The sequence below is a fragment of the Pteropus medius genome, unplaced genomic scaffold, assembly GCF_902729225.1.
Source record: "Pteropus medius unplaced genomic scaffold, Ma_sr-lr_union100, whole genome shotgun sequence".
NCBI classification, from domain to species: Eukaryota; Metazoa; Chordata; class Mammalia; order Chiroptera; family Pteropodidae; genus Pteropus; species Pteropus medius.
The window spans coordinates 2,753,502-2,774,475 of NW_024355008.1; the positions used below are offsets into that span (position 1 = coordinate 2,753,502).

Consider the following 20,974-nt stretch of genomic DNA (forward strand, 5'->3'; position numbering starts at 1 on the left):
GATCCTTCCTCCTGGAATGCACCTCCTCTGTCCTTGCCCTAGGCCACCTGCAGCTTGCCCACTCTGCAGTGGATCTCTCTGTCCCGAGGTCCCATCATCAGAACCAGCTATCAGATGGTGGCAGCAAAGGGAGCAGTTGTAGTATCAGGATCATGGGCGCCTGTGGTAATACCACAGAAAGTCCTAGGTGCAGGACCCGCACCAAGGGTCGAGAGCTCGCCCCCTGCCTGCTCTCCCCCTGCCTGCTCTCCTGCTCTCCCCCTGTCTGCTCTCAAGTCCATCTGCACGCTCCCGGCGTTGCTCCACCTGTGTAATGATGGCTTTGGGTTGGGGGAGAGGGAGCCAGTCACTACAAGAAGTGAGGTGGGATTGGACACAGATCCCCGGGAAGGAGGTTGGGGAGGGCGTCCAGTTGGTGCGGTCAGGAAGTCCCGGGCGAATGGGCGGGGGCGCGAGGTGACGTCAGGAGGAGGCATGGTGACGCCCAGCGTGGCTGTAGAAGCCAGGCGCAGGCCCGAAGCCGTATTGAACAGAGAAGTGGCGCTCCCGCCGTAGGTATTACTGCTCTTCGCCTCATCCTGCGCCTCGGGCGATGGTGTGCCGCTCGCCCATTCGCCGGGTTCTGGGCCTGTTGCTCGCATCTTGAACTACACCTTCGTGTTGGCGCCCACCTTCACGTCCTTCTGCAGTGCCTTGGGTCCGCGTACTCGCTCCCAACGCCTCTTGGAACTGCGCCAGACGGTCTGGCTGGCCAGGGTGGCCGGGCTTCTCTCCCGGGCAACCCCGTTGGGCCGGAGTCACTGAGGTGCCAGCAACCAGAACGCACCGGATCCTCACTAGCAGGGGAGGGCGCGGCTCAAGCCTCTGGCTCCGCAACCCTGCTCCGCCATGTGGACAGAATCCCCCTGACATCCGCGGGACCATGAGACCTCCAACTCAGTGCCCTATCTCTAACGCCACACTCAGCAGAGGGTAGCCGCGGCCGCCGCTCAGGACTGTCCTTAAACTTGGAGCGCTGCCAGGCCCCAAATCCGAGTTCTTCACCTTGGATTTAACTGTTCCACAGAGGGCAGCTGCTTACTAAGAACGAGAGTGCCCTGGACACCTGCCGCCCACCATACAAGCGCTCAATGGACTCCCTCCCCAGTCTAGGGCAACCGCAGAACAGGCAGGATTTCCTGCTCTATAGAGGGCAGTGGATGACTCCTGCTCCCCGACCTCCAGGACCCAACTCACATGCACACCTGGAACCCAGCCCCAAGTGGTCCCACAACATTTCTTAAGTCATCATCTGCCTGTAGCTGGCATGTGAAGTGAGTGGAAGAGGCTGCTACTTGGTCCAGGAAAAGTACCTAATACCAATCCTTATTTGCCCCATCACCAAAGTGTCCACCAAAAATATGAGCTCAGAAGGTGCAGGGAGTTAGAAGAAGGGCCTCAAAATATCCCATCACCTCCTAACAGCCTTGGTCCTAGCCATGTTCCTGGCTCCAAGGTGGTGCCCAAGCCTGAAGACCTTTGGCCCGGGACCAACTTCAGCACCCAATGTCCTGGTGGCATGTCACTTGGGGAGCCTTTTTCTTCTAGTCAGCAACTTCCGATACTCAAGGTACCCAGACAAGAATTCCAAAATGAATCTTTTGGGGCTCAAAGCCTGGAAGAGAAACAACAGGAGGGGGACACTGGCCAGGGTCAGGGAGAGAGAGCAACACTCTCCATATGTGGGTGCTTGAGGCCCCTGGAAGGCTGAAAACACGGTACAAGGACAAGATGGGGGGACAGGTGACCCCAACATGTGGAGAAGAGCTCAGTTAGCGCATTCTCCCAGAGCAGTCAGCAGGGCCCACAGTGGTCAGCACTGAGGACCTGCTTGTCAGAGGGTCAACCTCCAGGAATAGGTCCTGCAGGTTCTCCTGGATAGTGACAGCGAAAGCAAAGACAAAAATGAACTCGGAAGATGAGGCGTTATAAAGAACAAAACAGCAGGACCAACACTGTGTGATTCCACACATGAGATCTCCAGAGGAGTCAAATTCCCAGGACAAAAAGCAGATGGTGGGTGCTGGGGTGGGGTGGGGTGGCTGGAGTTGCTGTTTAATGGGGACAGAGTTGCAGTTTGGGAAGATGAAAATCCTGGAGATGGATGTTAGGGATGGTTACACAACAATGTGAATGCACTTAAAGCCACTAAACTGTGCACTTAATAATGGTTAAGATGGCATCTTTTATGTCATGTATTTTATGACAGTAAAAGAACAAGCTCCTATAAATCTTGTCAAATGATTACAAAAATGCCCCTCTCCCTGACAAAAAAGAACAAGCAAGGAAAGTCCCTGCAAGGGCTGGTCAAGGTAGATGGAGGTGGCCAGGTCACAGGGAGTTAATACTCTCTGGGAAATGAACTGGTGTGAGATTGACTTCCCCACTCACCCTTTGGAATAGTTTGGGGTTTGTAACCTGTGTCAGGCATCACCTATTCAAAAAAGTAAATTTTTGAAAATAAGAATAAAAAACATCAAATGTTGCCAGCATAGCAATAAGAAAGGTCTGTGGAGATGGATGCTATTGAGTCTTTCCTAAAAGTAATTTGAATGTTTCGAAAACCTATTTTCCATGCCCTTTAATCCAGTCATTACACTTTTGGAATCTAAGAAAACTATCCAAAATGCAGAAAATATCCACATACAAGATGTTCAGGGCAATGGTATGTGCAGTGATGGAAATGGAAACGAAAAGTCAACAATGGTGAATCGCTGGGTCAATACCTCCCCACGTCTTGGGTGAGTATGACAATTAAAATATTCCTGGAAAACTTACGAGGACAAAACAGTTAATATAGTACAAAGCAGAAATGTAGACTAGGATCCCAACAGATATAAAACACATCAAAATAAACTTTCATCAGCAGTAACATTAAAAAAATTTCCTGATAAATTTTGGTATCCCATTGTTTTATTTAGAATTGTGAAATTTTTACATTTACTTCTACTTCTCTTCTGTGAATGATCAATTTATATACTTGGCTATTATTGGGGCAACCTTTTTAATAATTTTGAGTTATATATAAGGAAATTAACAGGGTCAATATATTTTTTTGTCCCGAGTTTGTAATATGCATCTTAACCGTGCAAATTTTTTTTGTATATAGCTTTACTGTTTTTTGAGGTCAACCCTATTTTTTGTGATTTCTCATTTTTATGCCAAAACAGTAATGAGATCACCTGAGGGATCTCAAGCCACAGGACCCAGAGGTGCCCGTTTTCACATGCGAGTGGGACTATCCATAGTTTTTTTCTAGGTCCCTCAGGGATGCAGGCTACCCAGAATTTAAGGGTAATCAGAACTGGCAGTTCCACTTTCAGACATTCAGACCAGAATAGTGGTTTAAGGGGACATTTTATTGTGTCCAAAAAGTAGAATCCATATCTCTATTCAGGTTGGGTTTTTTTTCCTTGTTCACAGCCAAATAAGGATCTTATTTTCCCTACATTTTCATAAAGGAAACATTACCACAATAAAGTTTTTAAACAAAATCTCAATTATTTCTAAGCAAAAACTAGGCAGTGTTATCTTGCATCTTATATTGATTTTACACCTTTTTAGTTTAAGTACCCCAAAGGGACTGTTTCATTGATTTGGTACTCCCAACACTTAGAACACTGCCTGAATTTAACATGCACTAGGAAGATTAATTCATCACCTTGCATAGAATGGAGGTGGGAGTAAGTGTCAATGTCTGATATTGCTTTCACCTAATATTCATATATGTAAAAGCATGTTTCTCAAGAGGATGTGGCTTGTTCACTGTTGTATCCTTGGAACTTCACATAATGTGGTACATATAAGATGATTTACTTCTTTATTCAACATAAATTATGATTATTACTTTTCATATTTCAGCTGTTGAACACCAGCAGGCTACTTTTACAATAGCAGGAATTTTTAGTTTTTACTATGGCTCCGTCAAATGTTGGAAATTTGTAAGTACATTCTAATCAAGTTGTCCTTTTAAGCTTGTTTTCTGAAGTCAAGAGCAGATTAAAAAACAGCCGATAGCTTTAAGTACTTATAACTCGGCTATCAGCCAATGGGAAGAGGTTGGGATTCCAGTGAAAAGGCAAACCCAATATAAATGTCAACTCATCATGGAAATGGATAATGTAACAAGAAAATTCACTAAGGTTTACTTCCTGCAGACACAAGTGATAGATAAAAGTATCTTTTAGCAATAGACTCGGACTCAATCTATACAGCACCCTAGTAATCAGCCATATAACCAAACACTTAGGACAGTGAACTTTGTAGCATGCCCTTACACCTCAGCTGAGCAAAGCTAGCATTTAACCACAGATCTTAATTTCCATCTTTTTGCTTAATATCTCTCCAACTAAGAGGCTTACATTAGAAGTATTATTCCAGAGAAATGAACTCTTTAAAAATGCCTAACTCTTAAATTCTCTGTAGTTCAGGTATTACTATGTAGGCCCAACATGCCTGTTTTTAGGGTAAAAAAAATCACCACGATCTAGTTATATTCAGATCTTTATTTAAAATTTTCTGCCAACTTAGCGTTTTCCACCAACTCGGGGAGCAGAAACCTTCACAGGCTTCACAATCTTTTGCTTAGGCGCTGCCTTTGTGGGAGCCTGGAAAAGAATAACGTGGTATTATTCCATGCAATTTTCTTTTTTAACCAACTACCCCTCTCATGTTCAAATTCTTCATGTATCTTAGATTGCTTTCCTAATTATTTAACTGCATTCTTAATATTATTTTTAAGAAGCCTCCCAAAGTTAAAAGTCTACCTTTATATGAAACATAGTCAAAGATACTGTCATAGACTGGATGAATCAAAGAGATATAACTAAATGCAATGTGGGATGCTGAATTGTAAGCTGTGTAAACTCTAGTTATTGAAAACTTTTCTGTAAATCTAAAATTATTTCAAAATAAACTTTAAGAAACAAAACACTAAGAATCTAGTTATGAACATCATTTCCATTAGAGCCTTGCACTAAATTCTTTAAAGACTTAAAACTTTCATTAACCATAATTTGGATTAAAAATAAGCTTTCCTGCTCCAAGACAATCCAACAATTACCTTAGCAGCAGCCATTGCTGTCTTCTTAGATGCTTGCTTAGCCTTTTTTGCTTCCTTGGCAGCCCTGTGGGGTTAAAATTAAAAATAACTTAAGGCAAAGTACTTTAATCCTTACGGGTACAGCTTATTAACAAGGAACTAGAGTGTTTTGGAAAAGTGGAATTATATTCCTTCCCCATCTCCATTTTTAGGATATATCCAAAAAATTTGTCAATAAATGTCATTAACCACCAAGTCACCTTAATATATATTAGAAATTATACAGTAGCTTTAATTGCATATAGAAATTAACAAATCATTTAGACTATATTATAAACTTCTGTGTTACTAAACCCAAATAATGAAAGCTTCCTTACCTGATAGCTTGTTCTCGTTGAGCCTTCCTAACTTCAGGTTTCTGATTCCTCTTGGCCATTATATCAGCAAGAGACGCACCAGTGATGGCCCTCTGGAATTTGACTGCACGGCGGGTTCTTTTCTTTTGAATTTCCTCCTACAAATAGATGGGAACATGAATTTGGGGAAGAAATGAGCAAGTCTTTAAGGTGGGGGATATGAAGTCTTTTAAGATTAGTATTTGTCCCTGTCCATCTAGGCCGCTGTAACAAAATACTGGACTGAGTATCTTATAAACAAAAAATTATTTCCCACAGTTTGGGAGGCTGGAAGTCAGGGTACCAGCAATGTGAGGTGAAGATCCTCTTCCCACTGTAGCTCTATCATCACATGTCAAAAGGGGACATGGGATCCCTCTCTTGGGCCTTTTTATTTTGGACTGGTTAAATCCTGGCCATTTTTTACTATAAAAAGTTAAAACTCTTAGGAAGTTAACTGGATAGTATTTTAAAAGTGATTTTAGTAAGACCATTTAAAAAATTTACTTTTGGGAAAAAAGTGTCAAACTTCAACTCACCTATTTTGTTTTTACTCAAAGTACTATCACTGGGAGAAATAGTCAAATTAGAAAAAAATCATATGACTGGAGAGCCACCAAGTGTTAGGGATCAAGACAGTACAATTCAAACATTTACTGCAGATTTTATATTAGAAACCTATTCTACAGCGCTTATGAGAAAAAATATCTTGCGGTGCACCTCTAAGTCCAAGGAAAATTAAACAAAGACAAGTGTTTATTAAGGCAGGGATATGCTAAGTATCTTTAAAATTTTGAACAGAATACACAGAGAAAATAGGGCACATTTGTGGTTAACTAAAATGCTCATTTTAAACATGTTACTCAGATGAATTTTCATTGTAGAAAATGCCACTATTTACCTGTTTCATATCTCAAATCCACTTAAAAATATTTTTTTTCATTGTGGCAAAATATACATAAAAGTTGACCATTTTAAAGCATTTTTAAGTTTATAACTATCTCAGTGGCATTAAGTACAAGCACAATTATGTGCAACAACCACCACTATCCACCTCCAGTTCTTTTTCATCGTCTCAAACTCTACACCCATTAAATAGCTCCTTGTTCTTCCCCCACCCCACCCTACCCTGATAACCTCTACTTTTTGTCTTTATGAATTTGCCTACTTTAGGTACCTCATTAAAGTGGGTTCATACAGTATTTGTCCTTTTATGTGTGGATTACTTCACTTAGCATAATGTCTTAAAGATTCATCCATGCTAGCTGGTTGTCAGCTTTTTAAAGCTGAGTAATATTCCATTTATATACCACATTTTGTTATCTACTTGTCCACTTATGGGACATTTGGGTTGTTTCCACCTTTTGGCTACTGGGAATAATAGTGCTATGAATATCAACATACAAGTTATCTGTGTAAGTTCCTGCTTACAATTCTCTTGGGTATGTACTTGGAAATGGTATTGTTGGATTGTACAGTAACTGTTTTACTTTCTGAGATACTGCCAAAACGTTTTTCATAGTGCCTGCACCATCTTACACACAATAGTGCATAATAGTTCCCAATTTCTCCACATCCTCGCCAACACTTGTATTTTCCCTTTTTTTGATAATGGCTATCCTAAGCAGACGTGTCAAATCTATTTTTAAATTAAATTGAAAGAAATTTCTCCTTCCTTTGAACTCCCACAATACCTAGTAATGTCTGTCTTTCATCCAAGAATGGCTTACTAAATATTCACAAATCTAAATATTCCAAACCTCCTAGATACTAATCCTACTGCCAAGGCACTCAAATCTTTTTTCAAAAATTTCCATCAAGTGAAAAGAGCACTAATTGTCTTCTTGACAATTAGTATGCTGGAAGACTCCATCAATACCTGTGTTAGAATCCTACGAACAATATAAACCAAGCTACCATAATAACTAGTTTCCATCCACTGTTAACAACTTAGATGTATGAGGAGGCACTGTTTATATCACTTTCACTTCACTGTTAGATATTTCATAGTTTAAGAGCACTTCCATATACTGTCTCATTTAGTTACAATTTTACAGAGCAGCAACTGAGGGTCAGAGTTTATGCAACTTAAGAGATAGTCACGTTATATCAAAGTATATTTCAACTCACCGACTGTCCCTTTTTGTGCTTTCTTCGGTAAAGGACAGTCCAGTTTATCTGTCGAGGGTTCCTCTTGGAAAGGAATGCTGACTCGCATTTTGCATTAAGAAACTGGAAAACCTGTCAAGACAAGTTCAAAGTACAGAAGTTACCTACTCAAACTATACAAAGTAGAAAAGGCTGAGCTTGAAATCCTTAGCAAATTAATATTCTAATTCTATCCTCTCACTCTACGAAATTGGTGCCCACAGAGACCAAATGACTTGTTACAGAACTAGCAGTTAATTGGGTGGCTCCTGGAAGATCTTTGCATTTGGTCCCATCTTTTCTCACGAGCAGGCAAAGCTAAACTCATGTTGGAGGGGAGGGGAGGGGAGGGCATCAAATTCCGGGCGACATCCAGTTCCTGTCATTCCCCCGATTCCAAGGAGTGTCCCTATCACAGCCAGACACCTCGGAGGCCCATTTCCCTCACACAGGACACTAAAGTTACACAAACTCCTAATTTCCGACCCGACTCACACTACATCAAAGCTCAAGAATGGTTCACTTAAGAGGTTTCCGATCCCTACAACCATTGCAGTGTCCCCGAAGCAAGTCTTTCAGGGACCAAGAATGATGTGGTAAATGAACCCGCGTAGACCGAATTAGACCGGTCGTTCCAGTTAAAAGCACAAGTCGTGTTTGGCCGACGCGGCCTTTCACCTTCCCGTCGGTCCTGGCGTAGCGCCTCCCGTGTCCGGGGTAGATCTTGTACCCACTGAAACTGCACAGCTCGACCCTGTAATGAAAAGCGAAAGCTCATTAGGTAGGTTGTCTACAGCAAGGAGTGGCCATGCCCGCAACGCCAAGGAGGCGATCTGCCTGAAGATGGAAGCGGATTAGTATCCACGGCGCCTGCTTACTTCATGGCTGTGGCTGCTGGAGAGGAAAGATGGTGATGAGAAGGAGAGGATCATGGGAATAGGCCTTACAAGGTCGTGCGGCAATCTCGTCCTCCAATTGCTTCCTATAGCCCCGGCGCTCGGTGATGACGTCACACCCACCGGGTGATTGATTTAGGTTTCAACCGCCGTCGCCTTCCTACGAAGGAATTCTGCAAAAGGCGGCGGAACCTTTGCGGGCGAGAGGGGATGACAGACACACGTACGCAGGCATCAGGCGGTTGGTTTGGGAGTCATATTCCCGCGGCATATTCCTCCTACGGTCAGGTGTCCTAGAGCCATCATCCTGCCGCAGGAATATGAACTCTCCCTCCTATAGTTTAGTAACCCACAAATGAATACCCCGCAGGTAAAACCTGAAATCACATTTTTGCCCTCCGTGTTGGTCCATTATTTCAATCAACAACATTAAATTTTAATAGTTTCACCATTTACAAAAAAGTAATGACATCTGAACTGTCTCCCAAGCCGTGCAAATCGAGCTGTGCGTAATGGCGCTTTGCGTTAACTAACATTCATTGAGTACTCTCTGTGCCAGGACTTATGCTAAAGAATTTACATCCATTCACTCAGTTTATAAAATCCCTGTTAAGTAAGCGCCATAGTACTGCAAAATGACGACTGCCTTCGGGCAAGAGCTAGGTTGCAGGGCTGCTGTCTATTGGAGCTCAGCCGCTGGTGCAGAGGAGGGCAAAGCCCTTGCCTGGTGGAGGCCTAAAAAACAGGGCTCTGGCCAAGAGACGGGAGGGTCAACGTCTCAATCTCTTGAGCCTTTCTGTAATGCTAGATACTCCGGCATGTGATGGATGGGGAGTGGCCAAAGACATTCCTAGGAAACAGATATGTAATGACTGATTTATTTATCTATATAAGCAGCTTACCCTAAAAACTTTATGTAAGTAGGTAGTTGAAGAGATTTGGAAAATCCAATAAGGTGGCTGATTGATGTTAGGAAAGCTGTACAGTTATGCTGAAATCAGTCTCAAGGATGAGTTAACGGAGATCTGGGTGGAACTGAAAAGCAAAGCAAAGAGGAGGAATTTGACAGCCTGGCCAACTCTGACCAGCTGTTGAGAATACCTGGTATACTTTGGAAAGATAATGTCTACGTAGACTGTAGGCAGATGAATGCTTTGGGCTTCCATGGCTTGATGAATTCAATCAACTGACATTCATCCAACTCTCTGTTTTAAATTACTGCTGATTAAACAAATGGTTAATTGCAAAAAAAAAAAAAAAAAATTTTTTTTTGGAATAGTTCTGGCTTCTACAAGATCCAAGTCATGGCTAGTTCTAAGTAGAGAGGGTGGAGCCAAGATTCACTTGCAGGAATTTGGTCCTCTTTGCTCCACAGAACCCCTGAATTTATAGCCCCTTCCCAGGTATTTTAGAAATATTTTATTTTATTGGTCTTCAAAACTACATTTGGCCTAACTAGCTCTCCAGAGGTAAAGCAGGAAAGTAAGTCTTAAGGATTTTAGTCCTTTTACTCTTTCTTGGAGGGCATTCTTGAGCTGGTATTTGATGATTCTTTGTAACACATTGTGTGTACCACATATGAAATTGTGTTCAAACATTCTCAGAATAAGAAAACATTATACAGAAACTCCTAAAAGCATCTTATGAAGTGTCACAAAGCACAAGTTTCTAACACTACCCATAAATTTTTACGACATTATCCTTACAGTTTCTTTTATAGGCAAAAGGCTCAGCTTTACTCCAATCTCTTTTATTTATGGAGCAATTCTGATCCAAAGTTGGTGCTCTTCTCAGGTCTGTATATAGCTCCTGAAAATAGCGTTCTTCTCTTCATTGCCTATTCACCTTTTCTACATACTTCACCTGTTGTATTTATTTCCCGTGGTTGTTGTAACAAATTACCACAAACTTGGTAGCTTAAAACATTGGAAATGTATTCTCTTTCAATTGTGGAGGCCAAAAGTCTGAAATCAGTATCGCTGGATTAGAATCAAGGTGTCTGTGCTCCTTCCAGAGGCTCTGAGGCAGCACATGTTTCTTGCTCTTCAAGTTTCTACCCAGATAAACCCTCTTGAATTCCTAACCCACAGAAACTGTGAGATCATAGATGCTTATTGTTTTAAACTATGACTTGGGAATAATTTGTTAACATAACAATAGAAAATAAAGGAGGTAAGGATGTTGTGAAGATGGGACTTAGTGAATAGTGGTATTTGTCAAAAGAAGACAGATAAGAGGAAAGAGCATGTTTGTGGGGTAAAGTCAGTTTTGGAAAGATTAATTTTAAGATGCCCATGAGACATTAAGGTAGAACTGTGTGGTGGGAAGTTAAACAAGTTCAGAGGAGTGTTTGGAATAGAATATGTTTTAGGAGTAACGTACCTATAATAGTAAATAGTAAACTATGTGGGATAACATCACCTAGTGTCACAGGCTGGCTTCTCTGGAAGCATTTACTGAGACTGGATTTAGGGTGCAAGATATTTATTAGGAATCAAGTCCTATGAAAGAAGGGGGAGAAAGAAGTATTAGGCAGAAAGTTAAATACATTGCTGGCTCAATTAAACCTCAGTCAGCCTTGCCAGGAGCTCTAGAATGATTATTGCCTGTCAGAGTATATCATTTTGGGTCAAATGATCAACCTCATTATACCTCTACTTTGCTTAGTCACCAGATAAAGGTTGCCCCAGAGAGTCATGACTTAAGTGAGGTGGTTCTCCGCAGCTGAACCAGATCCTACTGACAGCTGGAGGATGCAGCTGACCACGATGCCTATTATTGGGCAGCAAGCTCTTGGTTTGGATAGTGTATCTCTGTGTTTATCACCTCTAGAAACCAAGTAAATGCTTCTGAGAATTTTCTTCTAATAACATTCTCTTCTGGGTATAAGAGTGATCTTGCTTTTTTTAAAGAATATACCACTATAGTTCCCAGCAGGCTGGTCAATCCCAAGACACTCAGGCATTGACTTTAGGGAGGGCTTTGAAAGCAATGCCTAGTAACTAAGTTAGAAAATTTTTAGGTTTAAAAATTATACAACATTAAAAGTTATGAAGCTTTCTTTAAAGTTTTAAAGCATTATTAAAAATTATGAAAGTTATTCTTAAAAATTAGAAAGCATTCTTTAAAAAAATCTAGGGGGGCTGAGTGAAAAAGGTGAAGGGATTAAGAAATACAAATTGGTAGTTACAAAGTACTCATGGGGATATAAAGTATGGCACAGGGAATATAGTCAATAATATTGTAATAATTATGTATGGTGTCAGGTGGGTATTAGACTTATGGGAGGATCATCTCATAAGTTATATAAACGTCTAACCACTATGCTGGACACCTAAACTAATATATTGAATGTCAACTGTAATTGAAAAATTAAATAATTTAAAAAAGAAAATACATAACAAACATCTAAGGAAGTCTTCTTATTTAACTATCGATTACATGAAATATAGGGGACAAATGGGCAAGTAAAATGACTCCACAGTGATGCAGTCAGCATCTACAGGGTGACTTAATTTCTTCAACAGCATTGTAAGGAGAGAGTGAGAGAGAAGAACCTTTGGACAAGGAAAGCTGCATAAATAATTTCCAGGGCCCAGTATAAAATGAGAGTGGGCTCCTTTTTACAAAGAGCAGGAAAAGATGCTGTTAAAGGTACTAACATGTTAAGGTATTTCTTTTGCAATCTGTCTCTTGACCTTTCATGGTATTTTTTCATTAGCTATTTGACGTCATGCTCCCTCAGGTGAAGACATTTACTGGGCCCCTGCAGGCCCTCCCTCACAGGTGCCCAGGGATCTGCTCTGTGACTTGTCGTGTGTACTGGAACACACAAGGCACACCAGCTCTAGGGGTCCCAACCTGCAAGGAACTGGACCAACATTCTGTGTAGTAGAGGCCAGGAAGTAGAGACAGTCATATCCTTCCACTGTTTTCCTAGTTCAACCCACAGCAAACAGGCAATACCCTGGGATGTGTTATGTACCTGGGTCCTGGATGTGGTGGACAACCAGCCACTTGTGGAATGCACAGTGAGGCTGCTAGCTTGGGAGAGGGGGAGGGATAGGTAGAAGCTAGCATCAGCGGACTGTAGAAACAGCGACTCTCTAGAAGCCTCCCCTAGGAAGTGGGCCAACTTGTGAGCTGAGGCTCCAAGCCCTAGACACGTGCTCTCTTGTCCCATTGTACTTCACTTACAAAATACAAATTCAAATATACAATTATTAAGACTTTCAAGACAGTGACCACAGAACATAAACCTCATGTATGAGATGCTCCTGAGAGTGGGATCCTTTGTGAATACAATGATTGCACAAGTTGAAGCTGGCTCTGCCTATAGATTAAAGAAATTTAAGAGTCCCCTCAACCAATTGCAATCGTTGGATCTTATTTGAGGCCTGATTTGAACAAACGAGCTGGACAGACCATGGGTAATTTCAATATTGATTGGAGTTTTGATGATATTAAGATGTACTGTCAATCCTTTAGGTGTTATGTTATAATCGTACTGTGATTATGTTTATTTTAAAAAACATATTTCCAGACCCATACTAATATTTACAGGTGAAATAGCATGCTGACCGGGATTTGCCTTAATATGAGGGAGGGTCCCATAGGTAAGGGCATGGATGAAAAAATGACCAAGAGTGGATAATAGTTGAAGCTGGGTGTTGGGTAGGAGGGTTCATTAAAATAATCTCTATATTGTTATGTACTCTTTTAATTACTTTTCCATGATAAAAAGTTTCAAACAATTATAATGTGCTTTGGATCGAAAGACTTAAGTCCCATAATTCATTCTTGAAAAATAGGAAGAATAAGCACCACCTGTATTATTTCTTAATTTTAAAAACTTTTTTAAAGCAAAAGCAAACTTTATACAAGAATGTTTATAGCAGCTATATTCATAATACATACAGGAAACAGTCTAGGTTCCCCATCAATAGATGAATATATAAGTGAACTACAATATATACATATACAATGGACTACTATTCAGAAATTAAATGGAATGAATTATTGATTTCACACATCAACATATGAGTTCCAGAGATTATGCTAACTGAAAAAAGCCTTACAAAAAATAAGTAAATACTGTATGATTCTGTATATATCAAGTTCTACACCATTCAAAATTAACCTATGGTGGAAAACAAAAATCAGAACAGTGGTTACTTCTGGGAGATATGAGAAAGATTGAATGAGAAGGGGTATAAGAGGACTTTCTGTGCTCATAGTAATGTTCTATCTATTTATGGGTTTAAGATTAATTACACAATTTGTCAAAACTCAGAAAATGTTTATTTGATATTTGAGCATTTCATTGTATGTAACTTTTACTTTAAAATAAAGGAAATTGTAATTAATATTGAGCACTAGTTAATGAAATACTTGCTTAAGTATATAGGGGAAGGCATACTGATATATCAAAAAACATTATGGGTGGAAAGATAGATGGATAGATATGTGCTAAAACAAGTATAATAAAATGTTGGTAAGAGAATCAAAGTAGTGAGTTCATGAGTGTTCACTATAAAATTCTTTCAAATTTTCTGCATGTTGGAAATTTTTTCATAATAAAATTTTGGGAAGATAAAGGTAGCCATCTCCTGGAAGAAACTGGTATTACAAATTGGTTCAAAAAGGCAAGAAGAATGAAGGATGATGTTTATATGATTTGCTATAACTACTATTTTTCACATATTCTAATGGTTCTTACTCATATGCCCAAGCTGTCTTCTTTGGCTGGAATATTTCTTCCCTTCCATTGGCTAACTTCCTACACAGATTTTATTTCCTCTAGAAAGGAGGTCTGCGAATAGTAAATATTTTAGGCTTTGCGGGCTAAGAGGCAAAATTGAGGATATTATGTAGGTATTTCTATAACAAAAGAAAACTGATTTCCAAATTGGCATTGATAAAATTTAAAACAATATAATATTGAGTACATGTTTTTGTAAAATAGGTCCACTAAAGAAAAAAAATGAAATTTTGGGGGGGAGGTAGAGGAAAACATTTCTCTTAATTAGGATTCAAAGTTATTCCATATAATCAAAACCAATTGCAAATGTTCATCTGTTAATCCTGATCTGTGATGATATTTTACAAATTTAATCTTTGAAAATGTCTTTTCTCCTAGATAAACACCACCCAATAATGGAATCAATCCAAGGGTATGTGATTTAAATTGGGCATATTAATCTCTTAGAAGGCAATTATAGATTATTCTCTTAATATTTTCCTTTTAGCATGTCAGATTAATCATTTACAATTTAAAGTTAAGTGAAAGCTGCTCAATTGCACAATTAAATAGGTCTTGAAATATGAAAATTTCCTTTATATTTGCAATGAGGTCTGAAAATACTGCTTAAATTGTAGTTTGAGCTTGAAAAATATAACCACTGAAAATTCGTGTGAGAATGGAGATCTTGCTTTTCGTTCTAACTTGTGAACCAAATAATATTAGTTACTGTCAAAATGACTTTACTACAGAGTAAGTTTTGCATGTAAGTGCTGTGTTGTCTTGTATTTTTAGGTTGAGTTCATTACGAAATATCATTGAGTGACCAAAATTAGCAAATTAGCAAAAATGAATTCTAAAGCCATCTAGTCAGTGTTCTATAATAATGGTTAAGGGAGGTTCTTCTCATTTAGAAAAATTTGGCCCTGAGCTAAAAAACAAAAATCACAGTAAACCAATACTACTGGTAAATCATCAAATGTTGTGTGGTGGGGCAAGTCAGAATATGTAGCTGTTAATTCTGACAAAAATTTGTGGACTGACAATAGTTGAGTCCATGAGAGCAAATGAAATTTATCATTGACACTACTGCTTAAATAACACATGGTAGATTCAAATGTTTTCTACAAGGTACCTGTTGATTGATAATACAGTACAATGACGTTAGTTAGAACCATAGGATTTCAACACCTTACATTTTCACAAATGGAGAGTGACTTCAGAAACATGGCAGAGTGAGAGACGTCCCCAGATCTCTCCCCTTGAAACAACAATAAGCTGAACATCTAAAACTCAACAAAAAACACCTAAACTGCACACCAGCACTTCTGAGTGTGCGATCTGCGCATAAGAACTACCACAGGTCAGAACCCTGGGTGGGTGTCGGATGTTGGCCCTCGCAGCAGCAGCAGCAGCCACTGGAGCTCCCTGCAGGAGGATGGGGAGGGGAGAAGGTGCAGTGATTTCCCTGAACGATCCTGCCTGGGAGTGCTGTGAGCTCCCTGTGTTCAGTCTTGAAGGGTGTCGGGGAAAGGATCCTCTGGATTGGGAGTTGGGGGCTGTGGCTCAGCCTTCCGTTTTGCAAGAGTTGAAAAATGAAATAGCAAGCTTAGAAATAGAGTCGACCAAAAGGAGGAAAGGATTAGTGATATCGAAGACAGAAATCTAGAAATAAATCAGAAAGAAGAGAGAAACTGAAGAATGAAAAATAATGAAAGAGAAATACAAGAACTAGCTGATACCACCAGGAGAAGAAACATAAGAATAATGAGCATTCTCGAAGAGGAGGAAAAGGAGCAAGGATTAGAAAGCATTTTCAGATAAATAGTTGACGAGAATTTCCCAAATCTAAGGAATGAGTTGTAGCTTGGAATTCAAGAAGTCAACAGAATACCCAATTATCTCAACCCCAAAAGGTCTTCTCCAAGACACATTGTATTAAAATTATCAAAAAATCAACGACAAGGACAGAATTCTCAGGGCAGCCAGGGAAAAGAAGACAGTAACCTATAAAGGAAAACTCATTAGATTATCATCGGACTTCTCAGCACAAACCTTACAAGCCAGAAAGGAGTGGAATCAAATATTCAAACTATTAAATGAAAGGAACTACCAGCCAAGAATAATGTAGCCAGTAAAGCGTTCCTTTTGATTTGAAGAAATAAAGAACTTTCCAGACATACATTTTCACAAGTGTAAATCTATCAAACTAAACCTATTTCTATTTCTATAAGTTGTAATGGCATAGCTGATTTCCCTTCAGGTGTATTGAATTCGTGTTTCCTCAGTTTCTTCAAAAATATTCTCACCTGTTTCATGCAGCCTATTCAGAGAGGCTAATTCTCCAGTCACTTCAAACACTGACTCCTTGAATGAACAGGAACAAATGAACAGTATCCTGAAATCCGTCAACTTGTTAAGAGCCAGGGAAAACCACTCAAAATAATTTGCCTTCACTAAATAATTTGAATTGTCTATTGATGCTGTTCCTAGTGGTCTCAACACTTTAAGCAGCTGTTTTTACTCAAAGGCTAATGGTCTTAAACAGGTTTATTTTTTCTGGATACATTTTTTTCAGCTGCCATATTCAATCAATGTTAAATTTCTTGCATGGCTAGCAAATGAGCTACTTGGACATATACTTTGGTTGCAGCTTTATTTCCTTCATTTCTTTTTTCTTTTTTTTGTGTGGAATTTTATTATGCAGAGATATAGTTTTTAATTTTTGTAACTTCTCTGAATTTTTTTGTGATTTGGTAATATTGTGATGAGTTCTTGGTCTGGTAATGTCAACATAAATTGTATTCTTATAGCATAGATATAGGTTCGTTGCATAATAAACATAATGCTTTGCCATCTAATTTGATAACAAAATAATCCACACTTCATTGTACCTTAAAAATGGAATATTCTAAGTCCACTTTTTTTTTGATTTGACAGGTATATATCTTGCTAATAAAATAATAAAATGTCCTAGTATGGTGATCTGCATGGCACTTGAAATGCTCAGCAAAAATGTGTTACTATGATTTGTAGTGTGTAGCAGCAGTGTGAAATGATAAAAATGCCATAGTATGACCTCAGTCACGAGTACTCTGTTGTTGTAGTGTAAAAGCAGCCATAGACAATAGGTAAATATATATGGCTATATTCCAATAAAAACTTAGGCACACTTGGATTTGAATTTCATATCATTTATGTGTCATGAAATAGTATTACTTAAAATATAAAAACCATAATGAGCTATAGACTGTACAAAAGCAGGCAGCAGGCTGGATTTGGCCTGCAGGCCACAGTTTGCCAACCCCTGCTGGAAAATATCTATATAAAGTAGCCTTTTAAGTTTATTATTTCATTTGAGAGAATGGAAAGGAATTTGTATTTTATTTATTTATTTATTTATTTTAGGTGAGGCAACGCTTGGTTGACCTCACAGATTGCAAGAATCTTGTCAGCTTACAATCCCTTATTTTTTAAATTTTTTTACGCCTACAGCACCTGGTCTTCCTAAGTGGTCTCCCATCCAAATACTAACCAGGCCCGACCCTGCTTAGCTTCCAAGATCAGACGGGATTGGGCTTGTTCAGGGTAGCATGGCCGAAGATCAGGAATTTGTATTTTAAAGAGATTGTTATTCATATTCCTTCTGTATTATAGACTTTGTGTTTAGTTAAATATGAAAATCTTAGTGATTTCAAAGTTTTGAAAGTACAACTTAAGAAAAAGTTAACACATATTTACATTTCTCAGCATATCAATATGCTTTATATATTTCTGTTTAATATTATCCTCTCTTAACTGGAAAGGAAGAAAAGGTAAAAAATTTTAAAGGGTATGAGATGACCAAAAATAAGTAATAGGGAAAATTTCAAAACATATTACTTGAAAATAGCAGTACCAAATCTACGTACAGTATATATCCATTTTTGTTTAAAAACTATATGGAGGCGGGGGTCTAGATATATTCCCATTCATAGATGATTAACAGGAAACACGCCAACGTGTTAACAGTGACCATCTCTGGGTAGGGGGATTATGTAAAATTTTTATTTTTACTCTTTGCTTGCCTATATTTTCTAAGATTTTTCCAATAACATTAAAATAAACTGATACATGCTACATTATTTTAAACTAGAAAATATATCTTGAAGGACAAAGAAAACATCTAAAGAAATATTTAGACTCTTTTAGAGAGTATTCTTTGCAAATTAAAATTGAAAACTTGTTTGACGTTCTGTGCACAAGCAACTGTGTAGAAATGCTATCTCAATAATTATTGTAGTTAGATCACTTATATCAGTTACACTGGTATATACCATATAAGAGGCACAAAATTCATATCGCTAACTGATGTTAATGGAGCCCCAAATGAGGTGGACCATCATGTATAATTATAGAATGAAGACTTCAGTATATAAAAGCTACTTGGAAGTTGATTGCCCCTCTTCTCCCCAAACCCCCAAGATTCTCCAGAGAAATAGAAACAATAGGATGTGTGTGTGTGTGTGTGTGTGTGTGTCTCTGTGTGTTTGAATAATGAAGAGATTGTAAAGAATTGGCTCACATGATTATGGAGGCTGGCAAGTCCAAAATCTGCAGGATGCTGGCAGGTTGGAACCCCACAAAAGAGCCAGTGTTACAGTTCAAGTCCAAAGGCTGTCTGCAGGTGAATTTCATGATATTTGGGGAAGTCAGTCTTGTTTTATTCAGGTGTTCAGATTAGGCCAACCCACATTATGGAGGGCAATCTGCTTTACTCAAAGTCTACCAGTTTAAATGTAAATCTTATCCAAAAACACCCTCACAGAAATATTAAAAATGTTTGATCATGTATCTGGGCAATGGGACCCAGCCAAGTTGACACATAAAATTAACCATCACACTCCTCATTAAAAAAAAAAGTCAAAATGGGGGTGGGGGGTGGACAGTAAAACTACCACTCTTATAAGTGAACTTTCTGAGCTTTTAAGTCTTCAAAGTATAAAGTTAAACCTTTTTATTGAAACAGTCACTTAATTTTCTATTGGTAACACGAGGAATCACTTTGATAGGTTTCACTGCTTTTTAGAAATATCTCAAAAGAGATAATGAAACAAAATAAAAATGCCTAGGATTCCTTTATTACTTTCTTCAATAAAAGACAACTTCTTCCCAATTAGATAAAAGCATCTGAAAAATATCACAGTGGCTTTATTCTTGAAATCTAGTTTTACTTCTACCTCTTCTTTTTCTCAGATGTTAGCTGATATATGGGGGAAAATAAAATAAAAATGTTAGTATTTTATCTTGAGATGGCTAACTTCTATATTCATTATTTTGGCCCGACACTGCATGGTATTTAGGATTGATGCCTCTGTCCATTTTCCTGAAATTTCATATTTTTGGAGAATGGTGAGTTAGCAGTTTACATCCAGAAGGGTGGTGAAGGCAGTAATTCACTGGTCCCCTAACCTGTATTGTTTTCCCCTCTCAGAGAGCTTCCTATTTGTTCAGTACTAATTTCTGCACAGAAGCCTAGCTAGAATCTCCTTACAATAATAAGGCAGAATAGTTAGGCTCCCTGTGATCCAAATATGGTAGAATTTTATTACTGAAATTCTTTAACTTTGATTCTAAATTTCTTTTTGACTTCCAGACCACGTCAATAATATAAAAGAACTGTAGCCCCTCTTCTAGACAAGTGCAAAGACAAAACACATGAAACTGTCAGTGTATAAGCTTTTGCATTGCTTGGTTTTTATTACAATCTATATATGTAACACCTATTAAAAATAATACATAATAATCAGGAAAGTTAATGATCATATGGGGCTTCTAGGTAACTCATGAATAGATATTTCATAGTGGGAGTCTCTCCTTCCATGTTATAGGTCATAGATAAGGGAGTAGGACTATTAAGAGTTCACCAGTGAATACTAACCAGAGAAGAAAATATTTAATTTTATGCAATCATACCTTCACATAAAGATTTTTTTATTGTAAAAAAATTGGTATTTTCAAAATCTTTAGTGTCAAAAGTCTTTATATTAATAAATTCTGTTTTAAAATTTTAAAACTTCATATTTTATTTACTTCTTTCAAATGTAAGCTCTCATCCTAATTAGAAAACTTTTGTTTTGTCAAAATAAGTTACACTATCCACAAATGCTGTTCAAGTTTTCTGTCTAGTCTCTTAACTTTGTGTTATCTAAACTTGTATATAATACTCTCCTGAAACTGCTCTGTTAAAGGTTACCACTCATGATTACGATAGTCTCCTTCCTGACACTATTTTATTTTTCAATTCATCCTTGTTATGTGAGCAGCTTAACCTTTCTAAAACACGTTTCATTATGTCAATCCTTCACTCAAAAACACCAAGTGAAAACTAGTGGAATGAATGGTGAGAAGTAAGGTGAGGCCAGATTATTAGTGGCCCTTGAAAGCTAAATTTCGAGAGAGAAGTTTTTGAGGAGGGGATTAACACCATAGGCGATCAGCTGTTGCAGAGATCAGGTATACTGTGCTGATAGGAAGGAAAGTCTTTCTTGTGGGCCTGCCAAAAAAATGCTAACTTGTTGAGAGGTTTATAGTGTTGGTTAGTAGAATCCTCCCAATTGATTGGAGCTTGCAGGGTTTAACATACATACAAGATGAGACAATTTAGTTAAGTGTAGCAATTTGATTTTAGATGTAAGAGGGGTACTATCTGAAGCACAAAAGAATTTCTGTGGTG

At 38.6% G+C, this 20,974-nt stretch overlaps 1 protein-coding gene and 1 pseudogene across 1 annotated transcript; both read right to left on the minus strand.

The window, feature by feature from the left end:
- Positions 1 to 4,526: 4,526 nt before the first annotated feature.
- Positions 4,527 to 8,673, minus strand: RPL24 (ribosomal protein L24). The gene is made up of 6 exons (XM_039856936.1): positions 8,502 to 8,673; positions 8,302 to 8,377; positions 7,606 to 7,716; positions 5,458 to 5,594; positions 5,102 to 5,165; positions 4,527 to 4,646 (listed from the first exon to the last, which is right to left on the minus strand). Exons 1-6 carry the CDS (start codon positions 8,504 to 8,506, stop codon positions 4,566 to 4,568), a joined length of 474 nt encoding a protein of 157 aa, XP_039712870.1. The 5' UTR covers positions 8,507 to 8,673; the 3' UTR covers positions 4,527 to 4,565.
- A 9,072-nt stretch (positions 8,674 to 17,745) lies between these two features.
- On the minus strand, positions 17,746 to 17,864 carry LOC120598216 (uncharacterized; annotated as a pseudogene).
- Between the last annotated feature and the right edge of the window lie 3,110 nt (positions 17,865 to 20,974).

Bases quoted from the DNA above. Each gene is read 5' to 3' on its own strand.
- RPL24 (XM_039856936.1), bottom strand. The intron at 5,595-7,605 runs GTGAGTTGAAAT...ATCTATTTGTAG, and splicing joins AGCACAAAAAGGGACAGTCG to GAGGAAATTCAAAAGAAAAG. The intron at 5,166-5,457 runs GTAAGGAAGCTT...TTAACCCCACAG, and splicing joins CAACGAGAACAAGCTATCAG to GGCTGCCAAGGAAGCAAAAA.